At 36.3% G+C, this 24,767-nt stretch overlaps 1 protein-coding gene across 4 annotated transcripts in view; it reads left to right on the top strand.

Annotated features, from left to right (window-relative positions):
* Window positions 1-24,767, top strand: part of NELL1 (neural EGFL like 1) — a 299,987-nt gene that overhangs the window by 72,238 nt on the left and 202,982 nt on the right. For all 4 annotated transcript variants that reach the window (XM_054068679.1, XM_054068678.1, XM_054068677.1 and 1 more), the window contains exons 8-12: window positions 1,753-1,887; window positions 2,748-2,850; window positions 6,325-6,398; window positions 13,020-13,119; window positions 22,359-22,487. In XM_054068679.1, the coding sequence (XP_053924654.1) occupies window positions 1,753-1,887; window positions 2,748-2,850; window positions 6,325-6,398; window positions 13,020-13,119; window positions 22,359-22,487 (541 nt within the window). The remainder of the gene's footprint in view (window positions 1-1,752; window positions 1,888-2,747; window positions 2,851-6,324; window positions 6,399-13,019; window positions 13,120-22,358; window positions 22,488-24,767) is intronic.

Raw genomic sequence — 24,767 nt, 5'->3', positions numbered from 1 at the left:
AATGTTCTTTAAAAAAAGCAAAACTGAAAAGATATGTAAACAAAGTAAGACTGTTAGACTAATCGAACACCTTTTTAACAAAATTGAATATATTTTAAATATTTTAAATATAATGACCTAAAAAGGGTTTCTGCTGAAAACAAGCAGCTCAATAAGAAGATAATTTTGCTTCTAAAGTGTGAAAAGCAATTTTGAAGTCACCAGGTCGTGCTGCGTCTGAGGGAGATGAGTATCAATCCCCTATTATCCTAGAATAACAAGTTAAGAAATAAAGACCTTTTATTCAGGGATTTCTTTCATGAGGATTGCACAGAAAAAAAAAAATCACAGAAATTTGCCTAGTATTTCTTTTTTTTCCTCCTTCCCCCTAAATATGTTGCTTTTTTACTAGCAGGAATGAAAAAGGATATATTAGATTACTTTCATTTGAAGTAAATGGAATTTTAAAGAATGGAAATATATGAAATTCAGGTATATGCCACTATGTAAAAAATAGTATGGCACTGTGCATTCTTTTTTTTTAATAAAATTTGCTACTATTAAGATGTAGCAACCTATAATGTAGGATAATAGCATTATATTTATAACACAATAGAGTGTGCAATCATCTTGTTTTGTGCCATATTTAGGTAGCCTTGCTATTTGCAGTGGCTTCAATGTAATGGCTTATGTGCATAAGACAAATCTGAATGTAAAAATATCAAAACCTTGAGGAACTCTTAACCAGCTGGCACTAGGGAAATTTTTAGAGCAATGGCAGTCTGATACTTGGAAGAATGTGCCAATTTACTTCTAAATATTTATTTATTTAGTTTTTTTTCATATTAGCAAATGGGAAAATAATTTTGACTGCTCTTGGGGATTAAAGATGATGGCCCCAGGTAAAAGGTGTGCATAAATTGAGGTTGTTCCCCTCTGGAGGGTGGTACGATGCTACCTTGTATGAAGGGGAAGTCTGTGAGATGGCTTATGAGTGGATGGTTCAAAAAAGGCTTTTGTTTTTCTTTTGCTATGTAAAAGAGCATTGTCTCCACTTATTTGATAGCATGTTATCTCATCAGCAAACATAGCAATCACTAGTATGCAGATGTAATACTTTGAAAGACTGCATAATTTTAGCAGCTTGATACGCGTTTTAGTAGTTGGAATTGAGGAGGTAATGGGAACAGCAAGGAGTATTTAGAGCTAGCCAACAGTCCAGGGTTTACTCCAGGAGCATAGCTTCTCTATTAATCACAGCCTGGGAATATTTTGTACCACACCGAGTGAAAATGCTTTCTTTCCCCTCTACATCTCACTTGCCATCATGAGGTTAGGACCTTTGTAAAAGTCAGAAATATTAGTCTTGGCTGATGATTAACAATGATGAGATGGAGATGATTAGGAGAAGTCAGCCTGCCAGTCTTCAAGCTTTTTGACTTGTAATCAGGTTGATTAGCAATTCTGAATTATTTTTTTTTAAAAACAGTTGTAGTTTATGTACTTTGGATAGTGCCTGGTTGTTTCTAAGGGGATTTTAGTTACACTATAACAGACTGTTGTGAGTCATGGACTGTTGTCAGTTGGCTGGATAGCTCCATCAAAGTCCAAGGTGTAGCATTAGTTTGTACCTGCTGACATCCTGGTTCAATATTTTAGAGGTAGTAGTCAAACTTGGTTCGGCTGAATATAAATATGCTGCTTTCTCATATGTGCTTTTTAAAATCATGTGTTTGAATTGCAGAAATCTCATCAAGTTACTTTCATTTATAGTTAAATTATGCAGAAACAAGGCTGAGCCAATTGGAAGACTGTCATTGTGAGAAGACTTGTCAAGTAAATGGATTGATCTATAGAGACAAAGACTCGTGGGTTGAAGATGACCACTGCAGGAATTGCACTTGCAAAGTAAGAATTTTTGAAGAGTTTAAGGAGAAGGATCTAATTAAAATGTGAAAATGGTCCTTGAATGCATAATTTTAACTCTGAGATTTATTGTTTCTATTGTGCATCTAGTGGCAGAATGAACAATAGACAGGAAAACAGAAAAATAAGTAAAAATCTGGCAAACAAAAAAATTGTTTATGTGCAAGCTTCATAAATAAAATCTGCTTTCCCTTGATGATACTGTCTTATTTGTTCTAATTATATCTCTGAGGACTTCCTGGTTTCCGGGTGAAAGTGCAGTGTTGTCTGTGTTTGGTTGGGAATTGTTTTAAGTGCCGTAGTCTTTTTCAAAAGGAAGCATAATCTTAATAGTATTCATAGATGTTTAGTTGCATCTTGCACGGTAACAGCACGCGGATTCTCTTTTCCATGTTTATCACTGCAAAATTGAGGAACAGAAGAGAATTAGTATGTAAATCTTGTCTTATTGGAATTATTTGATAAATATCTGAAGAGAGTCTTTGTTTGCTCAAGAAAATAGAAAATTGATTGCTAAAGATCTCAAAGATGATTGGCACAGCCTACAGAAAGTGATGTTTATGTTCTTGTAAAGGTGGGCCTAGGTTTTCCACTTAATGTGCTTTGCTCAGGGAAAGTGGGGTAAAACCAGCGATATCTATTAAAATGGAGTGGTTCATCTTCAGATGCTTTCGACTGAAGTTTAATACTTGGATAGGACTGAACTTGTTACTGAAGGATGGTATTTTTGTTTACTTAACACAATGCTATTTTTGTTTAAATAATTTTCTGTCTTCTGTGCTTTGTATAAAATCTCACTAAAACTGTCATATCTGAATTTTGTCTTAAAAACCTTTGCTTAGAGTGGTGTTGTGGAGTGCCGAAGGATGTCCTGTCCCCCTCTCAATTGTCCTCCTGATGCTCTCCCAGTGCATGTGGAAAGCCAGTGCTGCAAAATATGCAAAGGTAAGTGCATCACACAGACCTTTTGGCTTCACCCTCTGTTTAAGCAGAGTTAAAACATTAAAGTGTATTAGAGAACTAAACTGAAAGCAGGAGTATTTGATAATGACTTTCATAGGTCCTGGTAATTCAGGTAACACGCGTCACAGTGGCAAGCTTGGTTAAGAAGAAAGTAAATAATGTCTGACAAATGAAAAGCATTCCAAATTTCTAAGATTGTCTTTTTACCTATTGTCGGGATAAAATTATTCATCTACTTGTTTGGGGCAGGGAAGACATACTCAGGTTTGCCTTGAATCTCTTGTTGATGTGAAGGAGCATCAAGCCTGTGGTTTGAATTTTCTGTAGTGATGAGTAATAGACTGAGCTGTTATCTTTTTGCCTGTCTTTTATTTTGGGTTGTAAGGTTGTTCTTTAAAGTAAACATGACAGAATTTCAGACCTTGAAGTAGTATCCCTGTGTGGGAAGATAGTTTGCTGTAGTTAATTTAAAAATACATTTATGAGAAGAAAGGAAAAAAAAAGTTAATTTTGTGGTCAGCATTATTGTCAGCTTTCAGTGCCTTCTTCTGGAAATTAAAGATCTAAGTAACATTCTTGGAAGGAATATTCAATATTTGTTTTCCTGATACAAGTACAAGGGACAAAGACAATTTATATATGGACAATTTGGCTGAATATCCATGCCAGTCTTACCTTAAGAAGCACAAATTATCTTCTCCCTTCCCTCCCTTGTCCTCTATTCTCGAAGACTTGTAAACTTCATGCATGAGTTTTTCCATAATTCATGAGGTAGGAATGTTGAATTATTTTAAGATTTATTAGGGGAATAATAACACTTCCTTTAGCATTCTGTCACCTTTCTTCAGTTGCTGAATTCGTTAGTCCCATGCACAGACATTCTTTAGCTGTGATCTTGCGCTTGCTCTTATTTATTCTGGCCATCTCATTTCTCTCAACTATATGTTGGCATGAGTATTCCTCTCACTAAAAGATGTTTATGAACAAAGTACTTTGGTGGTAAAGTAGCTATGCTGGCCTCTCTCTTTTGTCTCAAAATGTTTGTATTTGTAATGATGAGAATCTAGAAAATTCTTTCATGAAACTGGATAGTTCTTTTGATGCACTTTTGCTGACATGCATGTATGCATAACGGTCAAAGTCTTGACACAAAGGAATTGCAAGGTGCAAAATTGTAGATTCAACGCAAATCCCCATGAGTAAACTGTGTTCCTTTTATTTGTAATGGAAAGATGAACAATCAAACTTGCCTTTTGTCAGTGATTGGCACAAACTTGACTCGTTATTCTGACAAGAACGCAGCATGTCAGTCAATGGGAAGAGATGTATGGAAGTTGATTGAAATTGATTGTAAATGCCAGCTCCTTGACAGAATGATGAGCTAGGGCCACAGTCAGTCACTTTTGGGTAGATAGTAGTAATTGCTGAGGCTATCCAAAGAGCTATACTGCAGGTGTTAATTTCTCCATGCTTTTCCTATTTAGCTCTGATAGAATCATCAGCTGTAATTTGCTGTGTCTAGAGATTATTGAACGGCTGGATTATTGAACAGCTTCCTGTTTTAGCTGAGGGTTAGCGAACAAAGTAGCTCTAATGTCTGGTATGTTAAGGGTTTTAAAAATGATGTGATTCTGTTTTGATCCCTGCCATTTTGTGTTAGCCTTCCAACTTATATTTGACAGAAGACTATAATTTTGTTTAAAATCTCGTCATTTTGCTGAGTTGTGCATTAACTTGCTTTCTGTTGTGTCCGTTCTTTTGTTAACTGCTATCATGGCAGGAGTGTCAGAAAAATAGACAGAAAGAAAAACATAAATTTCTCTAATTTCATCTACTTGAAAAATACTTACTGGGGTTACCAGTTTAAACAAAGCATCCTGCTTTAAAGTTCTCTTCATAAGTGAGATCTCAACCACTTAAGCATAAAAACTAGGGTGGCTTTAGAAAAAGAAAACTGGGAAACCGAAAGGAAGAAGCCTGATTTTTAAATGCATTGTTGATGAAGGAAACGGAGTTGTTCTGAAAATCTTGTGCTTTCATGTTTTTGTGTTTTTTTTTTTTAAAGAAATGAGCATTTTTCAAGTGTGAAAGAGTAAACAAGGTTTTTAGAAGCAAATTTATATCTTGAGGTTTATGAAGGCTGATCTAGCAGTCCTTTATGTTTAAAATTTGGGAATCAAACTGGCTATGACACTTGCTGCTGTGGAATACTATTGGTAAGGGGTACATGCAGGCACCTGTAAGTGCTTTTTCCCTTACCTTGGTATTCAGGAGAGAAATTGAAGTAAAACAGTTACTAGACAGCCTGACTTCCATCTTTTTTTTTTTTTTTTTTTAAGAACCTAGTACTTTGAACACTTTCACTGTGCATATGCTCTGATTCATGAAACTGTTCAAATTGCAGCATAGAATTGCTACCTATTAGCTCTCCTTTCAGTGTCTTAGGTCTGACTTTAATTGGTCAAGTGCAGAGAGCGCTAAAACACCACAACAAAAAGTTATTTTATCAGTATTTAGCATTGATCCTTTTAGTAATATAGAGTGCCTTTACCATGGATACTTGATTTGTGTGAGACCATAATAGTCCAGCTGTTCTCTTTAACTGAGAGACTGGTCCTCCTCTGGTATTGAAATTTAGACAACTAGTTCCTGTGATAGTTATGGTAACAGTTGACTGTGTGCTTCTGTGGCCCTACTGGAGGTTACCTTCTCCACAGTGGCAGTACTCCTAAGCTAAGCTAGTTATCTCTGCCTTGAAGTGAATAGGAAGTGCTCACATGTTCTGCTCTGCTGGTTTGATTCTGGGGTTAGTTATCTCTAGAAGAAGGGTCAAAACTCCAGATAGGATTTTTTTTAGTAGGAACTTTTGGTTTCCTGGGAAATCTGCTTACTTTGTGTATTTTGGAAACATTTTTCTGAAATAGATTTTTACAGTTTGTTGATTCAGTACAGTCATTTGCTGCATCTAATCCATTTTTGCAGTGCTCCAGCAACTTGAATTCAGCTTTGTGCCCACAAAAAAATCTGAAGGTTTAATTGAAATCTGTGCTTATATTATCCTCTTGAGGAACAGTACACTAATAAATGTCTCCCATTCTCGAAGAGAGTCATGAAGACCTCTAGTAACAGGAATGCTGTAGCTAATCTACAGAATGTCAGTAATGGAAATATCTTCTGTCGAATAGTAATGAATTTGTTCCAGTGCATATTGTCTTATGCTCTTATTCCTCCTCTTCAGTTTGGGTAAAGCTACTCCTTGCTCTTAAAATGAATTTATTACTAGCTACTTTGTTTGTAGTTACATAAATATTGGCTTCTGCTGAAAGCAAAATGCATTATATTTTTTCAGTGTATGTGAATGCTGGTTTTACTTTTGTGTTATACCTTGCATTTGTTTACTACTTAAATACTTATTGATTTATTTTTCATCTCCTGCCTTCTCCTCTCAAATTACAGCAAAATGTATCTATGGAGGCAAAGTGCTGGCAGAAGGTCAACGAGTATTAACCAAGAGCTGCAGGGAATGTCGGGTAGGTTTCAATTGTATAAATTCTTCCTGGTTTTAAATATGACTGTGAGATTCAAAAGTGGCAATGATAAGCTACTATTTTTATTTAGGCTTCTTTCACGCAAATGTGACATCTGTTGTCCTGAAAAGGTGGCCTTGAAGTCACTGAAAGCCACAAATACAAACATAAGGCAGGAATATTACACTTTGGTAATAAAAAAGTAGGGCAAAATGACTTGGAGGAATGTTTTCTTTTTTACTGTACTTTCATGAGCTCTAAAAAGGGCAGCAGCATCTTGAGCCAGTTGTAATTTCCACCAAATGGCTAAAATTTGAAGTAACATTTAAGCTATATGTAGCCCTACTAATAACTGAGGTAAATTACTAAGTATTGGACTGGGGTCTCTGTTGACAAGTTCATAATACTTAAACAAGTATTTAAGAACACAGGTAGATAGAAGCTGTGTTAGCTAGGAACATTGAGGGAGTGCTGGTGAATCGGAGTGCTACATGGTGTAGAAGTGTGGCAGAAACCAGTTGTTGTCAAGACTACCTTTAGAAGAACGAGAGAGTAGAAGTAGACTATTATAAAAGGCCTTTTGTGCTCCTGAGACATGCATTTGTTGTGAGTATGCATGTGATTTAAACATGATTTATCACTTCAGAAATGCACAGCTATTTTAAACACATTTGCTTTCACATGTAATTTTCAAGTATTTTTTGTTTTTACGTCTTGTTGAATTTGTAGAGGGGGAAGGGTGATAAATGGGAAGCTTACGAATGTTATTGACAGATCAGTATGTTAGAACAACTGCGAAAAACATTTACAATGATCTGGTTATTATTGTGCTTGTAGCTGTGTGTAGAGAGTAGCAATTTTATGTTCACTAATGGAAATGGACAATAACTTGTTGCAGGTGTTGTGAAAGCAGTTTGTTACGCAGGATTACTTTCTGTTCTTAGTGTTTAGCTGTATGGGGCTGCTCAACATAGTATATGCGAATATGTGGGCCAGGTCATTACCTTCAAGACAAAGGTGTTATTTATAACATGACATGGAATGTTTGCTTGGGAAAGAAAGCGCCTATATGAAAAAAGATGAAAACAGCAGGATTTTCCACATTAAAGTGAAACCAGATAAAGTGATCTGAATTATGGTAGTGCAACTTCTCTGTGCTATAAATAAGAGCATTATGTTAATCGTTATGAGGATGATAATACGTTCATTTAGATTAAAAGAAAATACTGACCAACAAATATCTGTCATACTAAAAATGACTAAAATAACAATAATGAAAAGAGCTTTTCCATTTTACTGTACTGAATTGTTAAATTAAATTGATATGGAAATGCTAATTGCAGTGATGTTGCAGTTTGTATTATTTACATCTTAATGCAGAGTATTGATAAGTGTTTGAAACAGCATATGTGAACGCAATACCGTGAAAAAGAATGAGTCCACTGTGGAGAAAAAAAAAGATTTCCACATCTGTGTTACAAGGAGACCTTAAACTTCACTGGCAATGCTTGTCATTCTGACTTGGGAAAATTTTTAAGTGGGTGCTTAGCTTTGCTTCTGTGAGAGGATGTGTCTCCAGACAGGAAGCCTATTCAATGTGTCTTCAGCATGACCTCTTAAAAGCTGTAAGGAAGACACCTATTTCTTTACTGCCTCAATTAGGAACACTTAGTAGATGAAGGATGAATGGTGATGAGTCAAACTGTGGCAACAGTCCTAATTTTCTATCTGATGCTGGCCTGCTAGAGGACAAGGTGTTGTATGAGTAAAGGACAGGCTTTGTGCTAGGGAAAGGGCCATGAAAAATGCAATATGGTTTAATTTTCCAGATTTGGAAAACAGACATCAAGCTTGAAAAGCAGTTGATCTGTGAAAGAATACAACAGAGGGCACACAACTGCTTTCAATTTATTATTGTTGATAAAAATGACTTAAAAATCTTGAGGAGTAGCTCTTGTGTCTGTAAAGGAGGATGTATCTATAGGTGGGGTAATATCAAAAAGATAGAGTTGAAATTTCACATTGCCAATTTTATTTGAAGATATTTAATTATTCTTTGCATAGGTACTGATCCAAGCTTAAGAGGCTTTTAACTTTTATTTTTTTTTCCATCTGACAACAATAACAATAGTAATACAGATGGATACAGATAGATTAAAGATTTTTATTAGGCTCAAAGTAGTTATTTTTTTTATTTCTGAAAACTAATCCAGACTAAAAATGTATTTTTGATGCACATCCTCTTAACCATGAGCACAGATGTTACTGATGGACCGTCATTCCTAGCTGGAATCCTGCCCACAAACATTCTCTAGATTAATCTACAATGACAAAATAACAAAATTACTGCACAGGTGTTTCTAAGAATCACAGAATGGGTCACATTGGAAAAGGCCTCTTGAGGTCATATTGTCCAGGCAGGGCCACCTAGAGCTAGTTGCCTAGAACCGTGTCCAGATGGCTATTGAGTATTTCCAAGTGTGAAGATTCCACAATCTCTCTGGGCAGCCTGTGCTAGTGCATGATCTCCCACACGCTGAAGAAGTGTTTTCTGAAGTTCAGACAGAACCTCCTGTTTTTTGGTTCATGCCCATTGCCTCTGGTCCTTTCTCTGGGTGCCCCTGAAAAAAAAGCCTGGCTCTGTTCTCTTTGAATGCTCCTTTTAGGTATTTGTATGCATCAGTGAGGTCCCCTGTGAGCCTTCTCAGGGCTGAACAGTTCCCTCTCTCTCAGCCTTTCCTCCTGTGAGACATGCTCCAGTCCCTTACTTATCCTTATAGCCCCTGGCTGATCTCTCTCCAGTTGTTCCCTCTCTCTTGTACTGGGAAGGCCAGAACTGGAACCAGCATTCCAAACGTGGCCTCACCAGTGCTGAGTAGAAGGGAAGGATCATCTTCCTTGACCAGCTGGCACTTCTTCCTAACGCAGCCCAAGTTACCATTAGCCTTTTTGGCTGCAAGGGTCCATGGATGGCTCATGTTCAACTTGGTGTCCACCAAGTCCTTTTCTGCAAAGCTTCTTTCTAGCAGGGCGACACCAGCACACAGTGCCGAAGGACCTCACCAGCACATGGTCCCTTAAGTATTGGCATGCTACCCTCAGGCTTATCTTCATCAAACCTACTTTTATTCCTTTCTCCCTTCTAACGTAGCTTAAAGCTCTTTCAATACTATCTCCTGTGCAAAGATCCTTTTTTCCCCACTTTGAGGCAGGTGTACCGTGTCTGTTGTCAGCAGGCCTGCAGACCAACTTGTGATCAAAACCCCCAAAAATCTGCTGGTAATTCGAGATTTGGAGCCACATATTGGTCTGCTGGCTCATCCTCTTTCTTCCCTCCTCATTCCCTGCGGCTGGAGGGATAGAGGAGAATGCTACCTGTGCTCCTGATCCCTTAACCAATCGTCCTAAGGCCCTGAAGTATCTCTTGATTGCCTTTGGACTTATAGTTGCAACTTCATCGCTGCCTACTTGAAAAATCAATAATGGATCATATTCTGAAGGCCGTAACAGGGTAAAGAGTTTTCTCTTTATATCTTTAATCTGGGTCTCAGGGAGGCAGCAGACTTCCCTAATGGGTCCGATCTGCATATTGGGCCTTTAGTTCTCATTCATAACTGGACGATGTGTTTGACAGCAAAGGTTACTAGAATGGATTCCTGTTCATTAGTGCTGGGACTGGGTGGTCAGAGTGTGCTGTACAAATACTGGGAAGATGGACAGGGCTCTACTGACTTGCAGGAAACTTGATTAAAATGTTTTTGTAAAGGTGAAGAACCGCGTGGTTCCTAGACTGACAGCTAAGGGTGCTATTTAGAACTATATCCTGAAAGGCTGATCAATAACAACTGAAACAAGAGGGTAAAAAGACCTGCAAAGGAACCCAAAAGCCCCAAATAGCTTTATTTGAAATCTTGTGTTATTCTCCAAAGCTGATCATCTGAGATGAATTCTTCGTGGTTCAGATTTTTACTGCATGTCACTGATTAGGCTTATAGCTGGTTCTTCTTTATGTACTTACCTTTGTAAATACAAGAAATTTAATTATCATCTTGTAAATGTTTGACTCCAGATCTCATTCTTTGTGGATTATATGTCACAGTTGGAGCCTGACTGTTTATTCCAGAAGAATGTCTTTTTGATAGCTATTTCTTTCCAGATTCTATGACTATGTATGTGAACTAAATATACAAAGTTAGGAATTTTGCTAAGGCTTCCTGAAGCAATAATTCTGAAGTGTGAACTATTCTTGCTTATCTCAGTGGATAAAGTCTGAGATCTAATGATGATAATTCAATTGGATCTGTACAAGTTTATAACAAATTGATTTTAGTTCAAAGAATACTTAATATGTAAACATTTTAAATTGTTTAAAAACTTAACTAAGAACATATTAGATTTATTTTCCCAAGATGCAAATTCTGCTGAAAAAGGAGGGATTCAGGGAAATAAAATCTTACTGTCATTAAATTAACGGAATTTCAATTTGTGGGTTTTTTAATCTCCTTATGATTCACAAAAGAAGGTGTGAGCTTGGACTGAGTTTATATTTTGCTTTTTGACTCATCCTGACCACTGATTTTACAATTTCTTGATTTCTTGCCATCTTTTTGACCAGATTTATTTTCAGTCAACACTTTTGGTCCATATGTTGACATACTGTATCCTTTTTGCTGCAATTGTCTTGACTGAACTTGAATAGGCGATGAGTTATAGGCAGAGCTTTTCCAGCGGGTGGTTTGATAACATGGTAGTAAATGATGGCTCAGTGTGTCTAGTTCTTTTATCACCTTTGCTGCACAGGCATCTGTGGGGGATTCCTCCCTTTCACTTATGGAAGTGAGATCAGAAGGAGACTTAATACCTCCATTAACTTCACTGTTCTTGTGTGGGCACTTGCTTCAATGATACATGCTGCATGCGATACTATAGGGAGCTGTTTTTTTCAAAAGACAAAGAAAACTCAATGCCTGTGGGTTTTCTTATTTTTATATATATATATATATATATATTTTATGACAGCTACTATTGCAACTTGCAAGCAAAGACAGTTGGGAAGTCAGAAAGCCAGCTTGCCCCCATGTAACCTTAAGATTGCAATCTAAATGAGACCATTACTAGCAAAGAGTTTTACCTGTTCCAGTTCTGGCACCTTAGCTAGTCTTTTGGCATGGTGTGCCACAGTATCTTGTAGATATGAAAGCCAGATTCTGGATAGCAAGCGTGCCTACAGAGATATTTCTTCATACAGATAGACACGAGGTATTGTCAGTATGCTCTGTTCAAAGTAATTTGTCTGATCCCTCAGATTATGAAAATGGGGGCTTTAATAACGTCTTTTTTATTTTTAATTATTAGTCTTCCTCTGCTTTCTTAGCCTTATATGTGTTTGTGTCATATTTTGAAACTTTTCTCTGAAATCATGGTGACTAAAAAATGTAATTTATTTTTTTGAAGAAAGAAATTCTCATTCCATCTTTTTGCTCCACCATCTGAGGCTTTGTGAAAAATATTTTGGGAGGAGTGGGGGATAGGTTAAATTTTAAAAAATATACTGGCAGTATAGCAGGCTGCCTGCTTTCTTAGTGCAGTTTCACAGACCTTTGGAAAATGGGATTACTATGATGTGGACAGTCCTGTGGGATAGTTATTGTGGCTCCTACTGAGCAAAAATCCTGTTTGTTAATGTCTGCTCCAGTTACCAATTTGCAGTAATGGCATAGCTGCTGAAAGGATTCTGAAGAAGTAAAATATAGTATAGGAAAGGCTAGAGAGGCATAAGGGAAAAGAGGAGGCTCTTTTGGGACAAAATATGAAGAAGTAACAAACTAAAGAGCAGGACAGCTGTTTGGTTTTGAGGTAGGTGAAGCTCATATTCTCGATTAGAAGAAGATAGAGTAAAATTTGGTGTAAAATCTCACCAGAAACTTTCTGCCTTTGTTATTTTACAAAATGTCTACCAGCAACTAGACCTTGTATGCACAGTCTTACGCAAAGTCTAGCAGAAATCAAGATCACAGAAATATCTAGACCTTGTTTTACATCTTATACAGTAATTTCTATTTGGATTCCTCAAGATTGGTTTCTGCTTTGCCATACCTTTGAAGGACCTCATTTCTGGAAATTAGTTTATTAGTAATTCTAAAGAACAGACCCTTCTAATTTGACACAGCAGAACACAAGACGCTTGAAAATGTTGATCTTCCGTTTCCTGTGTTTGAGTTGAATAACTTAGCAGTGAATTATGTAGAATATGTAAGAAGAGTAAAATTTGGACTTGCATAAAGTAGCAAGACTTTCTTTAACAAAAACCTTGAGTTAAATTCTTTAATTCTTTCAAATAGTTAGGAGGAAAACAACTATACTTGGAAAATGTATTTGGAAAAAATACTATAGAATTTTGAGCTTATGTGCTTTTTCTTTTTACTCTTCTTTCAACTCTGGGCATAGAAATGTCCAGGTAGGTTACTTTGCATTTAACATTATGGTGTAAATAATGAATTTAACTTGCTGTCTGCTAGTTTCAGTGATGTTACTAAAGATTACTAGCATTAGAAATTGAAAATTATGTGATCCTTGCAGTTGCACGTTTTCGTTGTAATTTTTTACAATGTTGTTTATTTTCAGAATGGAGTTCTAGTTAAAGTAACAGAGACTTGTCCACCGTTGAACTGTTCAGAAAAAGATCATGTTCTTCCAGAGAACCAGTGTTGCAGTGTTTGTAGAGGTAAGCCAGAGGCTATGCATGTTTGGAAGAAATAGAAGCCACTTATTCAGTTGTGTGTGTGTGGGGGACACTGGAAGGAATAATTTAGGTACCTCTATAAACCTGAGTATAATTAGCCTCCATGTAAAACTAGTCTGTAATACTTCTTTGGGTGGAAGACTTAGCAGATACAGAGCTCTGATTTAGAGAAGGGAGAAAAGGAAGAGTTGAGGGTAAAAAGGGCCTAGTATCTCTTAAGAATTCTCATTGGGAAGAAGTTATGTTTGGAAAAGAGATTTTATGTTGCTTAAACTTGCAAGTGCACTGAACATACAGGATTTTGGAAATAGGTTTTTAAGCTCTCTATTTTAAAAGTACAATAATAATGTTAAGATTCCAGTCTGATGGATCTTTTGAGGTTGATTTAGATCTCAGTGCTCTCAGGACTCATTTATTAATTAAGCTGGACAAATACAGAATAAAAATGAAAAAATAACTCTAGAGCCCAGAGCCCAGTTTTTCTTCCTTCCAGTGGGGATTTCAGGTGCTGGTTCCTTGTGTTCTCTTTCAGCCCTGCTGAATCCTGTTGCATGCTGGACCAGACTGTGCAAGCAATAGCTAAAAATTTAGTTGAGGAAATATCTTTAAATGTATAAAATTCAGGTATCGTGACACTAGAGAATTGGGACAAGCTTTCTTCTTTAAGTGTGTTGTAATCAGTGAACTGTTGGGTGAAAGATGTTAGAATAATCATTCTCTGTGTATGTCTGTGTTGTTCCTCTGTCCCACACCTTTCCCTTGGTGCCAAGCCTCAGCTGAGCTTGAGGGGAGCCTGATGTCTCAGAGCAGGACTTGTGTGTCAGCCTTTAGTGATGCACCTCAGAAATACCAAACAAGAGGCATCCCAGATGGGCATTAGACATGTCCAGGATTAGATATTTACTGGGGCCTGCTGGACCACTTTTCTTGCCTGTATGTAAATTCCTCTGATGTCATTGTAGATGCCAATGAAGAGGCTCTGACTCTCTCCCTTAGTGAGTAAATATTAATTAATAAATATGCGTAGTTAAATATTTACTAAGGTCTTGAACTTGACAACATATGCATATGATTGTAGGGGCCAGAACTTTTGAGACTGCTTGCTATGTCACGGTCTAAGAATATACTCATTAATTTTTTAAGTGGTTTCTAGAAACATCTGTAACTATTTGAGCAAGCAGTAAATGTTGCTTCTTTGTCCCTCAGAGGACTCCATGTCTTAATGACACTTCTTAACAGATGGCCCAGTTTGATGTAGTGCAGTACTGAAAAAAATATCTTCATTACTTAAAAGCATTAGAACTCTGAAAGATTCAAAGTTGAAGAAAGATACATTTTGTAATTATCAATTCTGTATTATTGTTAATGATCGGTAAAATTTTTAGTTACTCATCCCCAAAGTATTTTTATTATTTATAAAATAGTATGAATATGTATAGTTATGTGATGGTCTTTAGAAGCAAAGGAAGGAGTTGTACCTTCACTTCCAATGAATTCTGATGCATGGTGCTTTCAAATTGATATGTTAAACTTCAACTTCAGGTCTACTTTATCTGACTGCTAAAACTGTACCACTTCCCTTTGTATTTCATCTTTGCTTTTTAAAATTCTTTTGAAAATTATTCTTAAAGATATGATTAATTTTGACAACGTTTCAAAGACATAAATTCAAGATAGCACTCCTAAATTGCTTTTTATATCTTGAGGTAGAATATGTGCTGCTTGACATTTTTGCTTCGGTTGTATGCAACTTGAAGTGTTACAATATAATTTTATCATATGTAGAGTGATGTTGTTAAAAAAGGATATTTATTAATAGTTCTGTGTTTGGTATTGGTTTTATCATGCAAACAGTTGTCCTCTGATATGGCAAGCAGGCCATAGTTTCTGGTCCTGTCCTATGTCAATATGTTCTTTATTGTGGAAGGATAGAGTGCTTCTCCATTTTGCAATAATGACCCCTTTCAGAGGCTGTATTCAGCTTTTATTGTCCAAGCAAACATAGTGAGGAAGTAATACTGGAGTAAACATAGCCTTGAGGAATTAGGGTGTTTATTGGAAGCCCATATGGATCATTTGTGTGCAATCATGGAAGCCATGCAAACATCATGGGCAGATTTCATATTATACATACAGTGATACAGATAATTCTTTGCATTAGCCCTGAGTTAGACCTTTAGTTAGTCAACAGGAAGATTAGTAAGCATTTTGTAGTAGTGTTAAATGATACCAATAATTTATATTGAGTTTATCAGTGCATGCTAAGGACTAGTTCTGTTCTTACGTCTATTTGTGCTTGTTTTAGTATCTAGTTGTTGAAAGAGAACTTCTCCTGAATTTCACATTCTGTAGAACTATAGAATACTTTTGCTGACTTGGGCAAGGGTAGGAGGTTTGCATCTTGTGCTTTTCTAGCTGCAGCAAAGGAATTTCCATTTAATGAAAGGATAAATGTGGGAGATAACAGAAGGAAAAAGCCAGAGAGAAATACAGAAACTTCATAATGCTGTGGTATGAGACTGTACCCTCATCAGGGATCTTTTTCATATCTACTACAATAATGAAAAAGTGCCTAAAATAAAATAGGATAAGCAAGGAAAAAATAGATCTGTGATGTTTATGGTAATGGAAATTGTGAGTCTGCAAAGGACAGAGTTGAATACTATAAGGTACACAGCTGGTGGGCTTCCTAGATAGTCGTTATTTGTACATGGTTAGAAGAGTGAAGATAGCAAATGATACCTTTTCTTCCTAAGGTTTACTACATGAGTTTATAGTACAGCAAAAGCTAAAAGCTGATTTCTAGATTTCACTAAAATGGTAGTGTAAGGTGTACAGCAAGGCAGATGTGGTGTGGAAGAACTCTGCTTTACAATGGCATCTTGGTTTTGTGATTTGATGTACTTGAATGCAAAAATGGGCCTCATCAGATCTGTAGATAGGATCTGTTCTTGAACCTTACGTGAAGTATGCCTAGTTTTGCTCGTCATCTTGATTCTTTAGTACAAATGTCTGCTTAAACTATGTGGCTGCTTTCTACTGTTCAGAAGGGCAATGTGGTATTATTAAGCTCTCTTTTTAGGTTTACAGAAATTTTAAAGTTTTACAAAGAATCATTGTATAATAAAATATATTTTTTACTGCTTTTTTGAGAATCAGTCATCAGTCAGTAGCATGCCAGCTACTTTTTTTTTATAGCCCAGGGACAAATCTAACACCAAAAAATCATGTCATAAAAATGTCTTATTGTTCCCTTTAGCTGTTTTTCTCCTTCCCAAAGACAGTGTATAATTTTGAAAGAGTGGATTTTTCTTTTTTTGAATGAGTGATTCAAATAAAGTTTCATGAGAGGATTTTTATGTTGTTATGCTCACAGTTTCAGTTTATAAGAATAGCCTTAACAGCCCTAGCAGCTTCAGTCTTGCTGTCCTTAAAAGAGAAAGTGTAAGGAAATAACAAAGCACTGAGAGCTGTTTGGTTTCTAGAGAAAGGAATTTTTATTTGCTGTCCTTTTACATGGTTTGGCTCATGGATTTAGGTTAACTATTGTTGCGGGTTAGCAGGAAGAGGAGAATCTTGCTGGTGAGCTGAAGTGTGCGTTTTGCACCAGGGGCCAGCATTTAAAGTTGGGCTTCTGCTGCCCTTATCTGTATTGATTTGGTTTGTTTTAAGGAGGTTTTTATTCTTTCAATTAAAGCATGAGAAGGCTCTTCAGTTAGCATGTTTCTCATCTCTCCCCCTCCAGCTGTGAAACAGTTCTGCTTTTTCAGAAATCAAATGTTTCTCATTCTTTGCTGTGAGGTATGAGTTGTTTCAAGGTTTTAGTTTTATTAAGTTTTAACGAAGGTTGGTAAATATGAATTAGTTTATTTCTAAACATAGTTAAAATGTTACTTTGGATTTAGAAGAGCTTTATATTTGAAAAAAAGTATCAGTATAAGCTCGTTAGGCTGTGCAGTACCATTATTCTAATGCACACAAATAAGCAATATTGTATTAAGGTCTGCATTGATATATCAGCTTGAAAGAATTTAAGAAGTTACTGTTTTATGTCAGAACACTGAGTTCTGAGACCACAGTCTCTGAAGGGATAAAAACTGCTGTTCAAAAGTACATCATTGCTCATGACTCCTCAAAAACTGATTCAGGTCATGGAAGGGCTTAATTGCTAGCGCAAATTTTATGACTCTTCCTACAAGTTGTCCCCTAGATGTACTCTATACATTTACGTAGTAACTGTGAGGTTAAATTGTAACAATAGTAAAGATTTTGAGGTTAAAATTACCTTGGACCTTTTGAACCTTGCTGTTGCTATTAATGGAAGCATTGTCAGTGTTCTTGGCAGTGTCTGAAATGTGAAGCTGTGAAGTGTGGATTGCTGAAGGGGGAGCTTCTTAAACATCAAGAGAACAGGGGTTTTACAGTTTATGAAGTGAACAGCTGGGGATACTGTAAGAAGTACAGAAAGCTTTATAGGTGTTATAAGGAAACTCTCAGAAAAATTAATCATCCATAAAAAAAGTAGGAAGAGACATGGCTAGGATATATTGATTCCAGCTGTAGTCTTGAATGAGTTATGGCATTTTTTAAATCTATAATTAAGCCAAATGACCAAATATGTTAGGTATTAAAAAACTGGATGACAGTACAAAACACTTTAGCATACCACTCTGAAAAGTGGATTCTGGGACTGGAACCTGAAGATATTGAGAAGTTTGGAGAAATAAAATCAATATTCAGGTGTCTCAAAATAGAATAAATGTTTAATCTTAGATGATATGACTTGGGATCACTAAGCCCTAGCCAGTTGTGTAGTTCCTGATGCTGCAGAAGTGGTAGTTTTATGTCTGCTAGCATGAAATGTAATCTTTTTCCTAATTGTCTTAGTAAATTTATAAATGGTCATTCTACAGTCAGAAGAAAGAAGTAATAAGATACAAGTATGTTCTTTAAGAAAAATTGGAGTGAACATTTCAGCAGGCTTGATAAAGATGAAAGCAATATTTTCAGAAATGTTTTGGGAAGGAACAGAGGTCATCAGGCCCATCAAAAACTAAAAACGCTCTTCAGTATTTAATTCCCCTGTTGATAGTGTCTAATTGTATCTTGAATGTCTTGAATGACTTTGAAAGGCTGTTGTGCGCATCTATGACTGTGTGTATGTGTGGGCAAAGTGGTTTCTGACATCTGTTCTAAATGTTTTCATCTGTAATTTTAATTCATGCTCACTTCCCTTGTCATCTGTGTTGGCCTGAAATTAGTTTAGATTATCAGAACTATTAAAGATTTTCTGTGCTTCTGTCAAATCCTCTCCAATTGCCTGCTTGCTTGGATGTGATCATTCTATTTTAAGCTGTTTCTTACGTTTAGAGAGGAGCTGACTGTCTCAGATAAGACTGTGCTGAATATTTTGAAGTCTTAGTAATTCAGTTATTTTCACCTGGGCACTTGGAATCTGTGCCCTCTGCTAGCTGCCACTCATGGTTGAGATTCAGAGATCCCAATGGAGTATTAATGGATGATTTTGCTATCTGTGTAGGTACTTCTAGGGAACCCTATAATCCATTTCACTCCTAAGAATTAATAAAAATCAGGTGTTTTGCATTCTTTTCCATTCTGCTTGGTTGATGATAAGTTGCTCCCATGAGTAGATTGGCTGTGAATAGGTTGATGTTTAAGTTAGTGCTTAGTTCCTTCCCTGTTTAGTCAGGAATATGAGCATGGTTGTCACCATCAGTGGCCCTGCATGTATTCCTGACTCTTTTGCTGAATAAGTGAGTTAAAATATTTAGCTAAAATAAGTATTGAACTCGGATAGTTAAGTGTGAGAACACAGCTAGCTCATTTCTTCACATAACAGTCCAAATAAAATGTGGCCATTATTTGCCAAAAGAGCAGGAAGAGCACTATGGCCCAATATGAACTAAGATGGAGTAGATAGCATTTATGCCTTTCCTGCTTCCAAAACCCCAGGTGGAGAGAATGAGGACTGGAGTCTAAGAAGCTTCCTTGGTACGCACCACTTAGCTCTTTTGAAGCTAAAAGTGCATCTTCACTGTAAAAGAAAAGTACTTAGAAAAGCCTTTGATCCAATCAGTGGTTGCCCACTCTGACAGAGGCACAGGGAATCCTTACTTTTCTATACCATCAAATAATTTTCTTTTTTTTTTTCCTGTTGGTTAGTATTAAATTGCATTTGTTTTGTAAAAGCTTGGTATCATACCGTGTTGGATAAGCTTGGTATCATACCAGGCATGCTCTTAGCAGGAATGGCTTCCACTTTCCACTTACAGGGGTATTGTTTTCTGAAATGCTGTGAGAAGCTGAAGTTGTCTCAGTTTTAGTCAGCATTTTAAAAAGGAAGAAAACGGTGTTTCATAGGGCTTATTATAATAATAAATGCGAAGGCCATCTAGAGATGTGGTTGGCGTTCTATCATTGGGTATTCCTAATGGGAGAACAATGAAAAGTTTGTTAGGGCATCAAATTACTTAAGTTACAGAGCTGGAGTGTTAGCTTTTTTTCCTTCTGTGATCTTTTAACAGCCCTCAATCTTAAAAACATAAATAGTCTGATTCTGAATGGAGATATTTCTTATTTGAGTTCATAATAAGGGAACAAATAAAATATTTTTTTCCAGAGAATTTTTATCAAAAATCTAGTGGTATAAAATGGTCATTTAGCCTGGTTGTTATATCTCCTGATGAATTTGAGAGGTGGCAAATAAACACTGAAGAGTTCTTAGGGCTATGATGTGATATTGACAGCTAGTAAGTGACTTGTGCTTGTGAGAAAGTGCTGCTAGAGGAGTGGTTGATCTGAGACTTGCGGTTGGTGATAAAAGTTAACCCTGAGAAGTCATCGCTTTGGCTAATTGTTATACTTGCCATAGGCTAAAATATTGACTCACTGGCAGAAAGAGAGCACAGAATCCAATTTTTTTTTTTTTTAGTGCAGAAACTGGTATAAGGACTATTTTAACTAAACTGTGCTGAGAAAGATGAAATAATTTTTGCAGGTTTAGATAACTAGGAGATATAAATAAAATTAAAATATCCTAAGACACTAGTAACAATCCACACTAAATGAAAATGTGATAGCTTTATAGTGCCTAGCTTAGCATACTGATATATTACGTTGGTTCTGAATAGTAGTATCTACCAGTAGTAATAAAGTATAATACTGATACTGCATATGAGTTCAAAGGAGAATTATTATTCTAAAGGAGCAGGAAATGGACTAGGATGTCATAGTCTTAGGGGAAACAGTAACAAAGAAAATGTTATAAAACTCGTTGTCTCATGGATATTATCTAGAATGCCAACAGAATAGTGATACTGTTTCGGGAGTATAAATTAGGTGCTGAATGAATAAATCAAGGGGAGATGGGTTCCAGTGTTCAGTTTCAATTATAATTGTAAAGACAAAAATGAGAAGTCAAATACTGTGATTGCATGAAAAGCTGAAGGCAGTGCAACTGCACTCTTTTTTTTACCAGTATAAAATGTACCTAGGCTTGACAAAGCTGTATGTGGAATACTTGAAGTAGCTTTTACTAAACTGCAGAATGAACATAGACTAGAAGGGGTATCTGCAATTTCATTAATGGAGTTGGTTCTTTTTTGCAAGTTGGATTACAATGAAAGAACGAGCTAACTAAACGCAAGGAAGATACATTGGTTGTTAATAAAACTAATCTGAAGTTTAAGTGTAATATTGAATGTTGACACTGAGAAAATGTCCTCTTTGCTAAGAAGTGTTACACTTTTTAAGACACAACCTCACAAGCCAACATTACATGATTAGACTCATGAAGTTGGAGTGCACTAAAATGATGAAATTTGGTTTTTAAATTAGTAGCATGTTTAATAACAGATAAAAAACTACCCTCAATGAACAACAGCTTCAGGATAGCCCTATGAAAATTTGCTTACTGTAGTTGAAAACTATATTTAGTATAAGCTATAAGTCTTCTGAAGTTCCTTGAAGAATATCAAAGCTAGGGACATGAAAAAAGATCTAGATCTGGTGTTTAGATCTTAAAAGTCCAGGTCATCTTTTTCTTAGATGACTCTAGGGGATGTTAGGAAAGTTTAGGATCAGTGAACTAGAACTTTTACTTTGCTCCTTTATGGCCAGGCAGGATTGGCATAAACATGTATTCCAGCTTGCGTTTATATGAATACAAGTAGCTGATATCTGGGTTTCTGGTTTCCCTCCTTCCAGGAGAGAAAATCTAGAAAAAAAAAGAATTACCAAAATGACTGTTTATATATCTCGGACTAATAGAAATTGACTCTGGGATATTAATAGAGAAAAATCCATCAAGATTACACCAATATGGGGAGGGGGGGAGATTCCTGTTGTCAAATTCTGTAAGGTATTTAGTTATGTCTTACAGTACTTCCAGTGCCTCTAGCGAGATGAAGTTGCCATTACTTTTCCTTTAGACTTCATCAGAGAGAGATTTTGACACATCTATGAGAATTATTGAAAATCAGGAAGAAAGAACTTCAGCCACTTGTGTCTTTACAGAAGAAAGTGGGAAAGGTCATCATGTTTGTAGGAATGACTTTGTATGGCATGAAATAAATTGTTCACGATGAAGCTACTCAGTATCACCAGTTAAGGAAAAAGGAGAGCTTAATAAAAATTCTCCCCTACAAAATATGATGCATGGATTAATAATAAACTGTAGAAACAATCCAGCTGTTTTTTAATGACAGAATTAAAAGGCAGTACATGAAGTTGTTTTGACTACCAGTATAGTTCTGTGCTTTAATGCAACATCTCATTTTTGCGTTTCTAAAAGCATGCTTGATTATGTATAATAGAAGAACTGTGAAGGATTTTCTATTTTATATTACGCTTTTGGTATAAGTTAGTGTTACATTTCTTGGCAATCAGAGAAAAGGTGGCATTTTATCCTACATGGGTTTCGCAGAAGACTAATGTGTTGTCATGGCTTCCTGCTTTGAAGTTGTATTTTCTCCTGACTGAAACTAGTCGTACAAATATATTTTTGAACAAAATAGTTTTACTGAGAACAAATTGGTGGAGGAATCCAAAAAGCCTGTGTGCACGAGATAGGTTTAGAGGGAGAATGGATGTAGCATGCTAAAGTTTTTTCAGAGTAATACAGACAATGTAATATTAAACCTGAATATATGAAATAAATAATAAATGTTTTAATACCAGGTTGCCTGTTTCTTATATTTCAGGCCATAACTTCTGTGCAGAGGGGCACAGATGTGGTGAAAATTCAGAGTGCAAAAACTGGAACACAAAAGCTACTTGTGAATGCAAGAGTGGTTATCTCTCTGTCCAAGGAGACTCTGCGTATTGTGAAGGTAAACAAAACATTCAAAGACCTGTCCCCTTAACAACCTAATCAGTATTAAATAAATGGATAATGAATGAATTTTATTGCCAAGTTCAGTTTCACGGTGGTGATTATGACAAGGGCCCTTATTGCATTCATAAATAAGGATTGTAGATTACAAGTGTTGCTGGACCATTCAGATTACCTATCTATGGGCAAGCTGCCTTGTTGCAGTAGTGCCTTGGCACACCATGGCTGTCATTACGATATTTGAAATACTGTTTTTCAGATAACATCTACCTTCTAAAATGTTTTTTAGAGAACAACGTCTTTATTAGATGCATTAATTTAGGATGTGGGAATTCTGCTGACATTTGTGAGAAAGGGAGGTGTGAGGGAGTGCTGAGGCTTGAATATAGAAATGATGATCTGCAGTCCTTCCTGAAGTACTTCTGTGGGCCAGGTACTTTGCTGAAATGGTTTTCCTATGATACAGAAGAGACCTATTTCTTACAAGAATGTAGCTGAGGTACTTCTGTTGATGTATTACTCCATCACTGGAGCAAATGCAGTGGGGCATTATTCTCCTTTTTGTCTCTCAGTGTTTTCTAGAGGTTGCTTTTATTCGTAGCTATGATGTACTTACTAAAAGCTAAACTGATGAATCAACTCCTGCCTTTGCATTGTGGTTTTTCTTTTTTTTTTAATGCCCTTTTATGTCAAGCTGCAATATTTAATCTTTTGGCCATCATAATAAGTTTTTGAACTACTTCCTAAAAATATCTCTTTAGATTCTTTTTCCAATAATACTGATGATGGAAGGAAGATGGCAGTTTTGACAAGCTTGTTATAATGTACTGTAAGAATTGGAAGACAGGATGAAAGAATAAAAGAGACATGCATGGCCTTGGCTTAAATAATCTCTCTTTCATAAAAGGACGTTTTATGTGTAAGTGAACAGGACTGCTTTAAAAAGCAGTTTATAAAACTGTTCAGTAAATTACCACTGTAAAGCTTATGGTATTTAGCTGGTTCTTTACAAACAAAGATGGTCTTATATACACACTTTCAGTGACTGGTAAAACAGTTTACGCATTTCTTTTGAAAGATAGACAGCAGATGTATTGTTGATAAAAAACTTCTGTATACACAAAACTGTGAGAAGAGCTGTTCTATACGTACTGCAAGGGCTACTTGGAAATCAGAGGACAGTAACAAAGCTCTTTATCAACTATGATACAGAATCCAGTAGTTGTTCTTTTTTACTGTTTTAAATAAAATCGATGCTTTGTGGTTTTGTTTACCTAGTAGCAGACTGTCCCTTTTTTGCTCTATGGAAAAAATTTAGACATTTTGACCAGATTAATTTTGGAGATGTTGGCAGTGTGCTAGTGATGAGGAAAGAGTTCTTTGAAGAAATTAACAGGAATTGCAACCTTTCTGGTCAATGTTGCGCAACAGTTTGGAAGGGCAAGTCAAATCCCTAACTTCTGTGCATGTGGATGAAACAAGAGGCAACAGAGCAAACACAGCTGCTTTTGCTGCCTGAAACCATGGGTCAGATGAGAGAGGCACTTTCTGCATGTTATGAAATCATAAATTTGCTAGATGGAGAGTAGTTCTTAGGAGGAAACAGATAGAAGAGAAGGCTTTTTAGTAAGGGGAACTGAAGACTTAGAAATCCATTAGCAAAGAGGTGACTCCTTTCAACCTGACAAAGAGCTTCCTCTCACTCCTCAGAACAGCTTTCTGCAAAATTACTTTATATGCCTCTCTAGCCTCATTTCTCTCACCTATGTCTTTAATCTGCTAAATAGAATAATTTCATGGTTGGCTGTGTAGCGTTCTCAAATGCATGATGAAGCTGTGATTTAAATAGACGAAATCAAAGTCACGTATTTGATGGTAAAATTTGGCAAGATGTTGGTATAGGACAAGGTGGATTTGTTTAATGGAGTTTTGGATTTCATTCTGTACTGTGTAAGAATTAAATGCGCAAACAAGTAGCAGACATAGAAAATATCCATGGTAGCAAGGAAGATATTATTCTCTGTAGTTCCAGATTTGTCTTCGTTATTTCTAAGCCTTCAAACTTAAAAGGCATGTAAGACTTACTGTTGCCTTTGAGTTGGTGAGGTAAAACTATTCCATGCTTGTGACGTGTGCTGGTAAGTGATATCTTAGTTCAGAGCACTCCAGATCATTAACTTGCAGCTCTATGGATTTCTTATCTTTTCCAGTGTATTTAAAATGCTTGTACATGTGAATTCTAATGTATGGTATTATTTTACCTTACTTGTGTTTTTTA

The sequence above is a fragment of the Cuculus canorus genome, chromosome 5 (assembly GCF_017976375.1).
Source record: "Cuculus canorus isolate bCucCan1 chromosome 5, bCucCan1.pri, whole genome shotgun sequence".
Taxonomy (NCBI): Eukaryota; Metazoa; Chordata; class Aves; order Cuculiformes; family Cuculidae; genus Cuculus; species Cuculus canorus.
This window is presented reverse-complemented; position numbering and strand designations above follow the sequence as displayed.